This window comes from Sinocyclocheilus rhinocerous, unplaced genomic scaffold (genome assembly GCF_001515625.1).
Source record: "Sinocyclocheilus rhinocerous isolate Xijiao unplaced genomic scaffold, SAMN03320098_v1.1 scaffold2012, whole genome shotgun sequence".
NCBI lineage: Eukaryota > Metazoa > Chordata > Actinopteri > Cypriniformes > Cyprinidae > Sinocyclocheilus > Sinocyclocheilus rhinocerous.
Window position 1 is genome coordinate 279301 of NW_015650320.1, and position 17094 is coordinate 296394.

The 17094-nt window shown below is 39.9% G+C and overlaps 1 protein-coding gene across 2 annotated transcripts in view; it reads left to right on the forward strand.

Annotated features, from left to right (window-relative positions):
• Positions 1 to 17094, forward strand: part of arhgap18 (Rho GTPase activating protein 18) — a 44234-nt gene that overhangs the window by 5089 nt on the left and 22051 nt on the right. For both annotated transcript variants that reach the window (XR_001636718.1, XM_016516618.1), the window contains exon 2: positions 11797 to 11981. Coding sequence is in view for 1 of the 2 variants with exons in the window: in XM_016516618.1 (XP_016372104.1) it covers positions 11797 to 11981 (185 nt within the window). In the remaining variant the exon portion in view is untranslated. The remainder of the gene's footprint in view (positions 1 to 11796; positions 11982 to 17094) is intronic.

A 17094-nucleotide genomic window follows, 5' to 3' on the forward strand; every position in this document is an offset into this window, starting at 1 on the left:
TTTTCATATCGGCGGCATATTCGCCGATACTGATATATCGGCGACAGGCTCATATCGGCCGATAATATCGGCAAAACGATATATCGGTCGGGCTCTAGATTTAATATGCCTCTTGTCATTGTGTTTTTTTGATGGATGCTGAGGCCGGGGTCGAGTAGAATCTGTGATCTCTGACCCAGTTCGTTTGTTCGCTTCCATGGCTGCAGTGTGCTGTGTTTTCCACCAACTGGCAACCTGGGGTGTCATAATACTATTGGGTGAACTGGCAGTGGGCGGAGTCACACAGACCAAAACATAAACAGACATTCCGACACGGAACGCACATTTCAAAGCAGAATAACTAGATGTAGCGTTAAGAAACTTATCATGTTTCTTAAATGTCTGCAAACATATTACGGTATTTTTATGCTTTAGTAGTCAAAACAAAAATATACAAATTACATACAGAGCCTTTAATGGAAAACGATGTGAGTGGAGCTGTGTGGCGTGGATTTTCGTAGCCAGTGTATACTCCTAGAAAACATTGTGTTGAGATGAAAGGACACTCTGTGTGATCCAGTGTGCGCCCTCCTTTAGGCATCACTGTAATGAATGTAAAGTATCATCAGGTTATTGTGGTGTCGTTGTCTCTTCGTGCAGATGTAGTTCATGAGATCCGTGAACTGTGAACTGTCCTATGACATTGTGTGCATCATGCAGATGATCAGAGGATGACTGCGTTGTTGTGTTGGATGGTTTAACCTGTGCTGACCTGGAAAACGTCGCTTGACTTTCCGTCCTGTGTGGCTTGTACCATTGCATAATGAATATTTCATTCAGTGTGTGCTGCATGCTTTGTGGACTTTGTGTGTGATGATGATGTCTCTGATGGGTGCTGGACATTCAGCAGGCTCAGAGCCCAATCAACAACATGACTATGAAGACATCTCTGTTAGCTAGTAACACATACAGTAGTGTACACACCGAGATTAACTGTACAGAATCAACAAGTGTTATTGTAGCCTGGCCTTTATCTCTTTTCCATTGACACAGCACACAGATCTTGTGCACCTCCATGTCTGTTTTGGAAAATTCACCTGAACGTAATAAAAGCTGAGATTATGTGTGATATGTGCATGCTCGTATGAAGCAATCTCAAAGTGTTTTATGTAAATTGGAATATGTCATAAAAATATCAGTTTTGTCATTGAGAATCAGCTTTAAATTCTTCCTGCAGGAAGCACTGAAACAAAAGCAGGCAGGAAATAGTTAGACCTGTAAACTCTTAGGCGGCTATGAGAGATGGTTTGAAGATGTGATAAACTAGCATCAAACACTCATGCATCTGTTTTCCCCGGCTCTTGAACAGAGTAAACGTCACACTCCACAGTCCCAGTGTATCAGCATGGGACCGCTGTGTTTCCTCAGCTCAGCTCTGACTCAAGTCTGGCCAAACTCAGATTTTGAGCCGTTCCTATGGAGACAGCAGCAGGATTTCAGAGTGTGTCCCACAGGATCAGGAAGCCCAACTCATATTCCATAGCCAAAAACAGACTTATTTCCTGTAGAGGAGTGCGATCCGCCAGATTGGCTAAAAACGCTAAAATCATCTGCGTCCCCAAGAGACCAGCTGCTGAGTCGAGCAATGCTGAACCCTACAATGCAAATGTCACTTTACTGCAGTTGTCTCAAACGCAATTCCTGGAGGACCACAGCTCTGCAGAGTTTAGCTCCAACTAGTGCTGGGCGGTATGACCACAAATTTATATCACGGTATTTTTCAAAATTATACCAGTTTCACGGTACATGACGGTGTATTTTTTTTACTCACACCTGCTTGGAAGACCTTGATTATCTGGATCAGGTGTGTTTGATTAGGGTTGGAACTAAACTTTACTGTCATTATTAAATACGGCTGCGTTGATTATCCATTAAATGTAAATGCTTGGTGGAAATTGGAATCTTATTCTCCATTAAACACAAAGCAAATGAATTGTAAGGTTGAGTTTTCATTTAATATTTAATTTCTGAGGAGTTTCACACACATGGAAAGTGGAGTCGGGGATTTTTATGCAGACAGTTGTACAAATGTATTTTAACAACTGCCCACACAAACACATGCATGGAAGACAAATGACTAGGAACAAATATTTCTTACTATTAACTTAACAAATAACAAATGTATTCACTAAAATGTAGGGTGTAACAATTCACTCATGATTTTACGATACGACACTCTCACAATACTTTGAACAAAACCAAATATAGTTAAAAAAAAAGTTTAAGTACTACGTCTAACATGTGGTAAACGGTTAAGAAAATGTGCTGTTCATTCAAATGCATTAAATGAATTTGATGTTACATCAACTTTAATAGATTTAGACTTGGCCAACAGTGACACCAGATTAGAAATAGTCACGATTCTGCTTAGCTAAAAATACTGAATTATGTAACACGCATATGCTTGCGTTCTGTCCTTGCTTACATACTTATGTTTTGTTTTTTATTTATTCATAATTAATAAATAGGCTACCTTATTAATTGCATTAATAACCTCCATATGCAATATAGGTTTAAAGTGAAAATTAATTCAAGTACCATCCTGTATTATATTGCGATGAATATTCTGTTTCACATCGAATGCATTGCATTATGCAAGTTAAATGTGATTCAGAAGCTCACTTTTTAGCCTGATTTCATCAGTTGAACGTGAATGCACATGTCTGAAACGCAACATGGCCTCTCAGCGTCTCCAAGCAGCCACATTCCACAGATGTACTTTTGGTCGTCATAGCAGCAGCTCATACTCCCACATTGCTTTTGCCCCTTGACTCGACTCCATTGAGACTAACAGCAGAACTTCAGCCTGATGCCTGCATTAGACCGTGAGCCAGTGTAGGGACACACGTTGTGTTCGTGTTTTGTCTGCTGCTCTGCCTCTTTTGTTTGTGTATGTAAAACGAGAAATACAGTGACGCTTCACCCTTTTGTCCTCTTTCTCTTTCTTTATCTGCGGCCGAGGGCACGGGTTTCACTCGTTTGTATTGTGATATGTGCTGTCTGACCTTTAGCATGTAGAGTCCACTGAGAGAAGCGCTCCGTTCCCCACGGTTAATAGCTAAACCATCAACCGAGCGTCGTCAGCATTTATGACACAGGAAAGGTTGCTGAAGAAATGCAAGGGGAAAAAAACATTCCTCTCTTTCATTTGAGATCCATGTCAATATTAGCTACTTTTATTTGACCTCAACCAATGTGAAGAAGTGTGATTTGTTAAAGAGTAAATGTTTGATTTGTTCTGGCTGGATGGGATCTTCTCATATTTAAAGACGTCCATGAGGTTAAATTTGGTAGTTGCTATATGCTAGTGGTGCACTCTTAAATGTTGACGAAGCAACTTTTAGTAGATATTAGAAATGTTTTTCTCTTCTGGGAGTACAGAGCAATATAATGACTGTGCACACATTTTTGTCAATTAAACACTCTTTCTTCCATCAAAGCATGTCCTTCTCCCTGAAAATGACTAGGAAGTAATGCTTCATGTCTGCAATTAATACCTATTGGTTATTTAAAAATAAATAAATGGGCAAGTCTTTTGATTTGTCTGGCCCCAGTGGCCCTTCAGCACAGGACAAACACTGAACACATTAAGAGATGTAATGGGGTCTTTTAAGCACAGATGAGGTGCTATTTCAACTCTTTTATGGTTTTGTCTTGCTTTTGTGTTCAGTAAAGAGACAGTATAAGGAGGAATAGATGTATCACTTGTGCAGAATGAATGGAAGAAACCACAAAACACTGAGAATCATGGCTCTATAGGAAAGGAAAGGAAGTCCTGCCAAACACCTTATGGGTAAAGGCCCTGGATTTCAGTTAAACAAGAGTGGTTTAAGAGTGTTCAGGCTTCAAGTAAATAGACCTGGTTCAGTGTTGATAATGTGTCGTCTGTTTAGTATCTTTGTGTTATTTAGCATTGCAGTTTTTATTTAGTCTGCAAACTCACAACTAGTGATAGTTTCTTTGCTGAGGTGCTGTAGATTCAGTAGCAGTGCAGGAGGTCACACAGGAGTGTTTGATTGATGTTCAAGAACCGATAACACTTCTGATCTGTACTGTTGTTCCTATCCCTAGACCCCAACAGACATGAGTACTCCAAAGTGACAGTGATGATTGATCATCGTGTGGCCTTGACAAAAATATTTTTCCTGATTTTTGGTTATTGGTTAAGCAGTTGTGAGCAGTATCTTGAGGTGTGGTTGATAAGCGTTAGGACAGCATGCCGTCCAGACTGGGGAGCTAAAGTGAAACTGAAATATGCAGTGATGCCCGGAATCACTTGCTGTGCTGTGCCTCGTGTAATGATAACACTATCATAATAGAAGACTTTGAATTCTTTGTGTTTATTTGCCTGTGTTTTAGTGTGTTATGGCAGGAGTGCATAGCACAGTTAGCTATATACTTTCATATAAAATTACTAGAGGTCGACCGATAGTGGATTTTACCGATTCCGATAGCTAGGTTGGACCACACTGGCCGATACCGATTAATCTACCGATAGTTTTTAAAATGGATACTGAACGAAAATTAAAATAGTGCTTATTTAACAAAAAAAAAAGTACTGAACCATACTTTGTACATGACTAATATTTATTAATATTAATTATATATTGATCATTAAAGTTATTTCATAGTACATTAATGTAATCAGAAGCAACTTCAAAATTAAAAATGCATTAGTAGATGTTGGAATGAACACACTCTAACTATCCATCTTTAAATATCTACACAAAGGCCATAGCATTGAAATGCATATGGATATTTTGTGTATACTCACACACTTTAATTGCTTCTATTCTAGAAGACGTGATGATTATCTAATCAAAATAACAAAATATGACAGTCGCACACCGGGGAAAGCACCGCGTCTAGGAGAACTCGCAGGTATATCAGGTATCACACAGCGGACGTGTCGTGTTCAGTTCAAGCGGAGGTCTAAAACAGTTTATTTAATCACCAAACGGGCAAAAGTTCACTTCAGGAATCATCAAAAAAGCGGCATAGAGGAGTTTGAAGTTTGGTGTTTAAAAAAAACTAAGCAAAACAGAAAGATTCAAATAATCCAGTCAGAGCGAGTCTCCAGTTAACAACTCACTCCCTGCGTTCCATTCGGAAGGGCTCATGCCTATGCCCTAATCCCTTCAAAGGGGTTTACCCTCCGGAGTGAGAGCTTCGAAGGGTTGAAGGGTGTAGGGGACCAAACAACTGTTTCTTGAAGTGCCCTTCTGCGTCATCATCCCGTGCCCACACGGAGGCGCCGTCATCATGGAAAGAATCAGCGCAAAGGATCATGGGGGGCCGAAGTGTCCATCAGTTGTACTCTTCGAAATCTTTCATTCCGAAGGGCCCTTTGAAGTGGCCAGCTTTGAGCACTTCGGTTTGGAACGACCCTTCAATATGGCGGTCATGATTGTTTTCACTCCGAAGTGCCCTTCAGAGGGCGATATATCCTGTTTAGAACACACCGACTGATTCAAATTAGTGGTCGACCGATATTGTTTTTTTGACAGCCAATGCCGATATCTTGGAAAGCAGGGTGGCCGATGGCCGATATAAAGCAGATATTCTTTTATTTATTTTATTTAAAATCATTTGAAAATGGATTAAAAAAATACGTGTAAAATGAACATGCTTATACTTTAAATGACAAAGTATTTTTCACAAATAAACAAATATTTAACAAAAATATAATTAAAAAGAAAGTAAACACTATAACCAACAGGGGACACAGTATTCTGGGAAGTTTGTGTGCTTTGGGAATCACATTTTTTTTCAAATAAAGCCAAGGTAACACTCATTTTACATACAGCACACAGTGAAAATAACATGAATATGACAGTGGGCAAAAGCATGAAGCGCAGCATAATTTGAAATCACGAGTTTAAAGTTTGTCGATCGCGCGTCTCCAGTGAAGCTGAACTCTCCTCCTGTCCGTATACAATTCACATGGACCGACGCAGAGAACACAAGATCGTGCAGGATACAAATGCACACTTCACAAGATCTCACAACTGGATTCGACTAAGTTTGCAAGGTTTTTGAAATTAAATGTTCATTAGTCATTCAAAGATTTGTTTAAATTATATAAATGCGTATTTGCTGAATGCTGACAGCAAAACGAGAAAGTATTATAATGTTTGCCTTTCTGTTACTAACAATATAAAAGCAATCGTTATAATACTTTTTTTGTATACATTTTAATTCCTTTGTTTAACTGTTCTATCTGATTATTAGACAGACTTCTGTACGTGGACAGAACTGTTAACGACGACAGCGAACATGTGAGCACTGTGTTCAGGCCATAGACTGTAAGATTCAGGCGCTGCCGTTCTCAGCGCAGTCAAAATAAAAGTTTGGCACGCTGTCAAAATAAAAGTCCCGCCACGAACGCATCGGCCAAACAGATAAACTTATCGGCCGATGCCGATATTTGAAAAATGCCAAATATCGGCCGATATATCGGCCTTGGCGAGTCTCCAGACAACAATCCAGTCAGAGCGAGGCTGCGTTCCAGTTCACTTTTAGACACGCACTCGCGAACTTCCCTAAGCACTTACCCTCGGGGGAATCCCCGCCTCCATTTTGAAGTGCGTTCCACTTCAAGTGGACGAGGGAAGTTTACGTGGACATGCCCTCGACTTTGACCGAGGGAGCGAGTCTGCTTCATATGCACACTTCAGGCCGCTCCATAGACCACAATGCAACACGATTGTGACGTCATCGCAGATCGAGTTCTTTGTCAAGGCTTATTGCACTTAAAGGGGTCCGATTCAGGCGCTGCCGTTCTCAGCGCAGTCAAAATAAAAGTTTGGCACGCTGTCAAAATAAAAGTCCCGCCACGAACGCATCGGCCAAACAGATAAACTTATCGGCCGATGCCGATATTTGAAAAATGCCAAATATCGGCCGATATATCGGCCTTGGCGAGTCTCCAGACAACAATCCAGTCAGAGCGAGGCTGCGTTCCAGTTCACTTTTAGACACGCACTCGCGAACTTCCCTAAGCACTTACCCTCGGGGGAATCCCCGCCTCCATTTTGAAGTGCGTTCCACTTCAAGTGGACGAGGGAAGTTTACGTGGACATGCCCTCGACTTTGACCGAGGGAGCAAGTCTGCTTCATATGCACACTTCAGGCCGCTCTGTAGACCAAAATGCAACATGACTATGGCGTCATCGCAGATTGTGTTTAATTGATCCCAACCCCAAACAACTCTATAGTATATAAATGATTTTTTTTACATTTATAACAGCCCAAGCATATCTATATACATATAGAATGCTGCACCAAACAAATTCGTAAGTGGAAACGTAAACAATAAACCAACTCCATAGTGGATTCTAAGTGGCTTAGGATGTTACAATTCAGCCCATTCCAAGGGTTCCGCCAGTAGTGGGCACTCATGCAATGTAATCAATGACATACATCCGAGTAAATGAGATGGAGGGAAGTTAGCGAGTGAAGGGCATTAAAAAAGTGAACTGGAACGCAGCCCGAGTCTCCATTTAACAACTCACTGAATCAAATGATCCGCTCAGAGAGAGTCTCCAGACAACAACTCACTGATTCAAATGAACTGTTCAGAGCGAGTCCCCAGACAACAACTCACTGATTCAAATGATCCACTCAGAGCGAGTCTCCAGACAACAACTCAGTGATTCAAATGATCCAGTCAGAGCGAGTCTCCAGACAACAACTCACTGATTCAAATGAACCGGTCAGAGCGAGTCTCCAGACAACAACTCAGTGATTCAAATGATCCAGTCAGAGCAAGTCTCCAGTTAACAACTCACTGATTCAAATGATCCGCTCAGAGCGAGTCTCCAGTTAACAACTCACTGATTCAAATGATCCGCTCAGAGCGAGTCTCCAGAATGATCCGGTCAGAGCGAGTCTCCAGACAACACCTCACTGATTCAAATGATCCGGTCAGAGCGAGTCTCCAGACAACAGCTCACTGATTCAAATGATCCGGTCAGAGCGAGTCTCCAGACAACACCTCACTGATTCAAATGATCCGGTCAGAGCGAGTCTCCAGACAACAACTCAGTGATTCAAATGATTTGCTCAGAGTGAGTCTCCAGACAACAACTCAGTGATTCAAATGAACCGGTCAGAGCGAGTCCCCAGACAACAACTCACTGATTCAAATGATCCGGTCAGAGCGAGTCTCCAGACAACAACTCACTGATTCAAATGATCCGGTCAGAGCGAGTCTCCAGACAACACCTCACTGATTCAAATGATCCGGTCAGAGCGAGTCTCCAGACAACAACTCAGTGATTCAAATGAACCGGTCAGAGCGAGTCCCCAGACAACAACTCACTGATTCAAATGATCCGGTCAGAGCGAGTCTCCAGACAACAACTCAGTGATTCAAATGATCCAGTCAGAGCAAGTCTCCAGTTAACAACTCACTGATTCAAATGATCCGCTCAGAGCGAAACAACTCAGTAATTCAAATGATCCGGTCAGAGCGAGTCTCCAGAAAACAACTCGCTGATTAAAATGAACCGGTCAGAACGAGTCTCCAGACAACAACTCACTGATTCAGATGATTCGTTCGGAGTGAGTCCCCAGACAACAACTCACTGATTCAGATGATTCGCTCAGAGTGAGTCTCCAGACAACAACTCAGTGATTCAAATGATCCGGTCAGAGCGAGTCTCCATACAACATCTCAGTGATTCAAATGATCCGGTCAGAGCGAGTCTCCAGACAACACCTCACTGATTCAAATAAACCGTTCAGAGCGAGTCCCCAGACAACAACTCACTGATTCAGATGATTTGCTCAGAGTGAGTCTCCAGACAACATCTCAGTGATTCAAATGATCCGGTCAGAGCGAGTCTCCAGACAACACCTCACTGATTCAAATGATCCGGTCAGAGCGAGTCTCCAGACAACACCTCACTGATTCAAATGATCCGGTCAGAGCGAGTCCCCAGACAACACCTCACTGATTCAAATAAACCGTTCAGAGCGAGTCTCCAAACAACTCACTGATTCAGATGATCCGGTCAGAGCGAGTCTTTCAACCTAGTATGTTTGCATAGCGTTCTTAACATTTTATACATTTTGCCCTTTTTACAGTATATTGTTTGTCAACACATTTTATTTTTCCTCATTTTTAAATACTATATGTTGGTATTGGTATTTTGGCAGTAAGAGTATACAAAATATATAGTATAAAATTATTAAATATAAAAGTATGCAAGTTAAAATAACAATAAGCATTCATTGATCAGTACTTTTTACTTTTAAAGGGGCATATGATGCGATTTCAAGTTTTCCTTTCTCTTTGGAGTGTTACAAGCTGATTGTGCATAGATAAGATCCCTGAAGTTGCAAAGACTAAAGTCTCAAAACCAAAGAGACATTCTTTATCAAAGTTAAGACGCGAGCGAGAGAGAGAGAGAGCGCGAGAGCGAGCGCGAGAGAGAGAGCGAGAGAGAGGGTCACATCACAAACACATACCAGCTTCATCACTGTGTCTGTCACGCGACTCTGTTCCCCTTTCGGGCTCTGTCTTTACATTTATTTTGAAAGATGAATCTCGCGATTATGGTAAGGGGCGTTACATTTCCGACGAGTGCTTGCGGTGTTCGGCCAATCACAATGCACTGGGTCAGCTGGCCAATCAGAGCAGACTGCGCTTGTCGGAAGGAGGGACTTCGTAGAAAACGAAGCGTTTGAGAGAGGCGGGGCATAGAGGACCTACAATAATGTACAGTATTTGAAAAATAATGTGTTTTTTGAACATTAAAGCATGTCAACATATTCTGTTACACCAAATACACAAAATAATGATCTTTAAAAAAGCATCATATGACCCCTTTAATACTTAAGTACATAAAAAATCAAATACTGTACTTTTACTTTTAATTGAAAAGGAGTACTCAATACTTTTACTGGAGTAATATTTTATTAGGGTATCTGTACTTTTACTCAAGCACTTGACCGCTAATGCACAGTTACAGGTTCAGTCCTAAAGCGGCCGTGACCCAGAAACTGGAGAGTTACTGGCAGCACAGTTCTGCTCGCTCACCGTTTCCCACACGAGTGAGAGCCGCTGCCCTCTTTACAGCCTCACTGTACTGAAATCTCAAACAAAAACTGCTTGATGCCATCCAGTAGCTCTCGTGTCCAGCAGCTGAGCTTTGAGCGTTTATTCATACGTTCATCCTGAGAGGGAATAAAGCAGCCTGTTTAAACCATGGGAGCGCTCTGCGTGTCCTGCCCCGCACAACCAGCCTGACAATAGCATCTTTATGTCCTAATAGCACAGAGGCTTATTTTTCGCTCTTCCTGACTTGTTCCCTCTGGTGGGGTGAGCAGCGGGACTCTTCGTGCCTGCCGTGTCATGCATCGAATGAGAAGAGGCTCCAGTATTCTGCCCTTTTGTAGCATTTCCCCCTAAAGTCCACTTACTTACAGTATAATGCTAGTCAAGGTTTCTCGCACCAAAAAAAACAGTTAACTTCAATTAATGCCTGTTACATTCTCAGCATGATTTTTTCAGTGAATTGTACCCCTAAAAGATTTCACTTAACTTATTCATATGTGAAATCTGAAGCACAGTTTTCTTTATTTTAGTTAGTGCGGCAATAACTAATTGATTAAATCAATAATAATCAACTAATTTGATTATCAATTAATCGCATCTGAGTTCTGTGCACAGAAAACATCCGCTGGTTACATTACAGTGGTGAATAACACATTTCTGTGGACAAATTGCATATGATATAGCGGAAGACACTGAGTGAGCGGCTGCTTTTTTCAGTGTGTAACTCATGCAGTTATTTACATTTTGCATGAAGACACGTGTGTTAAACTTCACTGAACTAGTGCCGGCGCGCTCATGCACATCAGACAGACGAAGCGCAATACAATAAGAGTGCATTAAAATGACTAAAAGATACATTTTGACAATTTGTCATTTAGGTTTAAATTGGTTCAATTTAACAGAAATACTGGTATTTTTTTTATGAAGCAGTAACAGTAAAGGGACTATTGTAATGGAGTATAAATGTAATATAATTACGATGTTCAGATGAGTGCATATGCGTGTTTCTCCTGCCTTGTGTCAGTTGACATTTAGTTTTTAGCTTTTCTTTGTTATCATTTTTAATGTAGATTTAATTTAACTTCAACTTTAAAAATGGTAAGAAAAATGGTAATGGTACTTAATAGCATAGATACATTGACTATATGTGTTTGCATTGGACATTGTTTGGAGGACAACACTGCACAGGATGTGGAATAACATTTTAATAAATAATGGAATAAAATTAAAATTACATTTTTTAATAATTAATCATTTTGAGATTTTAATAATAAATATGAAACAAATATATTGAGCCTGATGAGCCATGTAATATTTGTCTTGTAAGAAACATTTTTAAAAAAACATGCAATCTTGGTGTTCAGATTGTAAAGAGGCCCTGAGCTCTCGGTGATGAATATCAGTCAACAGAAACTATCATTACAATCTCAAAGATTCCCTCGTTAAAAATGCATTTCCTCCAAACTATTATCAGATGCTGATGACTCACTGAGTCCAGTGCAAACAGAGAAGTGCTGGTGTTAGGGTGGCCTATGTGTCTGTGACCTGTGATCATCTGTCTGTCTGCCTGAACTGCTGCACTGGGATTTGAGAGCTGGTCTGAACGTGAATGCTGACTGCTGGAATGTGAATAAAGCATTTCAGGTGATGATTTGGTGTATTTCACATCTGTCTCTGTCTCTGTGTTCCCGCAGCCGCAGAACCGGCCAGTACAATGTGCAGCGGTGCAAAGGCTCAGGTAAGGCACCGTACCAGCGCTGCAGCTCCCAGGACTCTCTGGACGAGCAGGCCATGGTGGACTACTTCAAAGAGGTGGAGATCATCCAGCGCAGCGGAGACGCAGAGACGCAGGAGGACCTGCAGCTGAAGGTGGCTGATGGTAAGAAGTGTTTGAGTCAGCGCTCCTTATCTGTGTTTCCTCTACAGCTACAAGACTAAATAATGATCTACTCTGAAGCCTGATAGATGCAGCTCTGTACAGAAAATAAAACCATTTCTGGATTATTTAATTGAAGACTGCCTTTAAAAATGACCATTAATTATAAAGTAGGGTCACACTTTAGTTTGGGGCCCAGTTTTGACTATTAACTAACTATTAACTGTGACCTTTGCCTCAATAAACTCCTAATTTGCTGCTTATTAATAGTTAGTAAGGTTGTTGTTAAGTTTAGGTATGTTGAATTATGACATGAGCATTCACGAAATTAGAAATAATTTGAGAATGAATAAATATGAAAAAATAATATGAAATTGATCTGTTGTTTTTTTTGTCATATTTGTATTTGTTTTTTAAATGTCTGTACAGTTCTTAAGTTTTAGTTTTTAGTTTATTTAGTTTATAGTTATTTTAGTACTTCAACTTAAACTATACAAAAATGAGAAATGTTACCTTTGCAACTAATATATATATGTATATACAGTATATATAAATGTGTGTGTGTGTGTGTGTGTGTTTTTGACGTAATGAACGTGTAAACAGATAAACCAAACAGGCAGTGCAAACATCTGTCTGAAGTGTCCAAACAGGCGAAAAGAACATGCTTTTTCCTTAGTGTTCTCAAAATTGCACGTCAAAAGCGTGCGCTCACTTTTTAGGGCTTGAGTCAGTCATTATATTTATATTTTTGGTCCGCTGTGGTGTATTACAGTGACGTATTGCTGCCACATTACAGCTACTCAAACGAGCGCAAAAAGGTGTCGAGGAGCTTCAGTAGAACAGCAGTGAACTGCGGTCAGATGAGATGCTGTCAGGCCATATGTCAGTAAAAAAACATTTTCCTGTCCTGGCGGCACGTACAGTAGCCTGTATAATTTCATATAAAAGTGCAAAAGAAACTATGAGCATGCAATGTCGTAATTATGTTGTCAGTTACGTCACTACGTTACCAAAAAGGCAATTAAAGCTGCCTTAAAACTGTGCGTGCATGTAAGTATTTGTTATATATGAGTCCGATTTAAGGACATGTCTCTGAAATTCAGTGGTTTTCAAAACTGTCCTGAAGCAGCAGCACTGTCTCCGTCATCTCACACACCCGATTCAACTCCTCAGCTCATTATAGAGACTTTAAGAGCTGAAGCGGGTCAGAAAAGGTAAATCAGATCCGTGTCATGATTATTTTATTGTTAATTATCATAAATGTTAAAATTTAAAAAAAAATTATCAGAAGATTTTTATGGTTTTATTTTTAGATAACAATAATAACTCTGTTTTAAACGCTTTAAATCATCTGGATTCAGTCAGATTTTTGTTTCTCTTTATGTGGATTAAACCCAACAAACATATGTTTTCAAACAAGGGGTGAGGCATTTGCACCATTATTAGGAGTTGCTCCATGTAAAATGCTATATTGCAAAAGATGGTGATGACTAATGGGTTTCTTGTACATTTTCAAAAAAAATTCTGCTGTGTGAAGCAAGATTAAAACATGATCACAATCCTGGCACACACACAGCACCGCTCTGAGTGTGAAGACTGATCTCTCAAGATGGCGCCGATGTCAATGGCATGCCGTCTGTTTCTCCGCTTTCTTCGTTTGTTTCTTGGCCTGTCTATGCTTATACATCTTCTGACTTTAATAAGTCAAAATGTTGCTACACTGTTAATATACGATCGTCAGATGCTGCTTAATATTAGATCTACTATAACGCTTCGCTCAAATAAGGATGTGACTGGTCCGAGCTTCAGCTTACCACCTCCACCTCTCCTGATGAACGTACCTGTATGGTTGCGCCGTGTGCCTTTTCCTGGAGGAAACGGCGTAGAAGGAGAGGAAAGCGGGAGGCATTGCTGTTAGGCTAAGATCTTGCCTGGCTTCTCGACTGGTTTGTCAACTTCGTCTGGACGCTTGTTGTGCAGAGTTGGATCGCGGCCTTTACATCTCACGGCGTTCTCTGGAATTTCCTTATCAATGGATCGTTCATCTGTCAGCGGACTCGTCATTGCAGCCTCTTCGGCGTCGCTCACCTCGTTTACGGCGCGGTGGGGTGGATTACCATCATGTTCGTCCACTGTGTCGGGCATCACACTCCGTCTCGCAAATGGTTGGTGACTCATCTTCAATCAAAATGGCTTTAGTTAATTCCAGATCGCTGGGAAACAAGACCTTTATTTTAAACGACTTTATAAACTCTGGCAATTTAGACTTTTTATTTGTGACTGAGACTTGGCTCTCTGTTGGGGATAGTCCTTTCTCTGAACTTACTCCTCTTAGTTATAACTTTTTAAATTCTCCCCGTTTGTCTGGTTGGGCGGAGGACTGGCATCTGTTTTTAAAAAATTTGTTGTTGCCGAATAATAGAAACGGACGCTTTCACAAGCTTTGAAGTTCAACTTTTTTAATTGGATCTGATGAACTCATTAGTGGTGGCAGTGGTTTATTGTCCACCAAAAACAAATAAAAACTTTATTGCTGAGTTCTCTGAATTTTTAGGGGGTATTACACCTAAATTTGATAGAATTTAAATTGTTGGGGACTTTAATATTCATGTTTGTTGTGACTCCACATCGCAACGTCTCAAATCGCGAATTCGATTCAATTTCGATTAATCGCACAGCCCTAAAGCCTATTATGTTTACTGTTGATATTTCTTGTCATACTACTGAAATCATTAGACCTGCAAAATGGTCACGTGTTGGCCTATTTGGTCCAACTTCTGTGGATGATTTTTCTATAGCATTCAATGAGGCTTGTCATTTGCTCCCTGTGGACTATCTTGCTAATACGTTAAATGTGGATGAGCTTCTTAACATGTTTAATTCTTTGTGCACCAATGTTTTAGATATCGTTGCCCCTATGAGAATGAAAAAACAAAAAAAAAACAAAGTTGAACCATGGCTAAACAGTAATACTCATAGTCTAAGACAAGTCTGCAGAAGAGCAGAACGTAGATGGAAAAAGGATAAACTCACAGTGTCCTATGAAATCCTACGGGGGTCTTTAATAAAATATCAAAAAGCTGTGAAAGCTGCCAAGTCTAACTATTTTTCTGTGATAATTTCCAAAAACACCAATAGTCCTAGGACTTTGTTTAATATCTTGAATTCTGTTTTTAGTCCAACAGGCAATATCGGTCTTGCAGAGTCTTCAACTTTGTGTGAAGATTTTTTGTGGAAAAAATAGAAGCAATTAGACAGTCCATTATTTATTTTACTGATGACTCTTCAGATCTTCTGACTCCTACTAGGTTTTTTAATTCATTTGAGCCGATTACCATGCAGGGTTTAATGGATTCAGTCGTCAAACTCAAGCCTACTACATCTGCTCTTGATATTGTTCCTACCCACTTTTTTAAACTGATTTTTGATAGTGTTGGGGCCTGGATTCTTGCAATTGTAAATAAGAGCCTTATTTCTGGGTTTGTTCCAGCTTATTGTAAACATGCAGTGGTGAAACCTCTGTTGAAAAAGCCTAATCTGGATACAACTGGTTTATCGCATTTTAGGCCAGTCTCAAGTGTACCTTTTATTTCTAAAATTTTAGAGAGAGTTGTGTTATTACAGTTACAGACATTTTTGGAAACAAATAATACTCTTGAAAAATTCCAGTCTGGATTTAGGAAAAATCATAGTACTGAGTCTGCTCTTTTAAGAGTATTAAATGACATTCTGCTACTTGTTGACTCTGGGAACTCAGTAATTTTAGTGCTTTTAGATTTGAGTGCAGCATTCAATACAGTTGTCTTTTATCGTGCCTTGAAAAGTGTGTGGGCATCCAAGGAAGTGCCCTGAGCTGGTTCAGATCTTATCGTAGTAACAGAACTTTTTCAGTAGGCATTGGTCGCGCTGTTTCATCTGTAGCTCCTCTTACCTCTGGTGTTCCTCAAGGCTCTATTTTGGCTCCCATCTTGTTTTCACTGTACATGCTTCCACTAGGTTCAATTTTTAGGAAGCATGGAGTGTCCTTTCATTTTTATGCTGATGACACCCAAATCTATTTACCTTTTAAAACACAATGACAAGAATGGTTTAGAAACATTGCTTGCATGCTTAGCTGATGTAAGATCTTGGATGTCTAAAAATTTTTTGCATTTAAATGAGGGAAAGACGGAAGCAATTGTCTTTGGACCCTCTGTGGGTAAAGGAAAACCAACTTTTAACTGTGGTCATTTAAACTCTTATATCAAACCAACGGTGAAAAATTTGGGAGTTCTTTTTGATTCCTCCCTTAAGTTTGACCAACATTTTAACTCAGTAGTTAAGTCATGTTTTTTCCATCTTAAACTTCTGTCAAAAGTTAGATCTTTTCTATCTTTTAAAGATCTTGAAAGAGTCATACATGCTTTTGTTTTATCACGTTTGGACTATTGTAACTCCTTGTATGTTGGACTACCCCAATCCACTATGTCAAGGCTTCAAATGGTTCAAAATGCCATATTTTTAACAGGGGTTCGTAAACGAAAACACATTACTCCGATTTTAATGTCTTTAAACTGGTTGCCAGTGCGTTATAGAGTTGAATTTAAAATGTTGCTCTTTGTTTTTAAGTCTTTAAATGGTCTGGCACCTTCTTATTTGTCAGATCTTGTAAATGTGAATAGGTCTGCCAGATGTTTGCGATCCTCAGACAGTATTACTCTGTCATATCCAAGATCAAGATTGAAGTTGAAAGGTGACCGTGCGTTTGCGGTAGCCGGTCCTAGGTTATGGAACAGTCTTCCCTTATCTGTGAGATCCGCATCTTCTGTATATGATTCTAAATCAAAGCTACAGTCTCATCTTTTTATTCTTGCATTTAATTAATTATAATTCTTGGTCTCATTTTAACTTATGTTTTAGTGTATTATATTTATTATTATTCTTTTTTATTTGACCTTTCCTCTTTTGTACAGCACAGTGGTCAACTCTTGTTGTGTTTATTTGTGCTTTATAAGTAAATAAATGAAATGAAATGAAAATAAATACTATATTGCATTTTTTCGTTTCTACTGCGTCTCTTGTGGACGCGCGTTCACGACAGTATCATGACGTGAGCGTGTGGCGGCGCCGGCGCTGA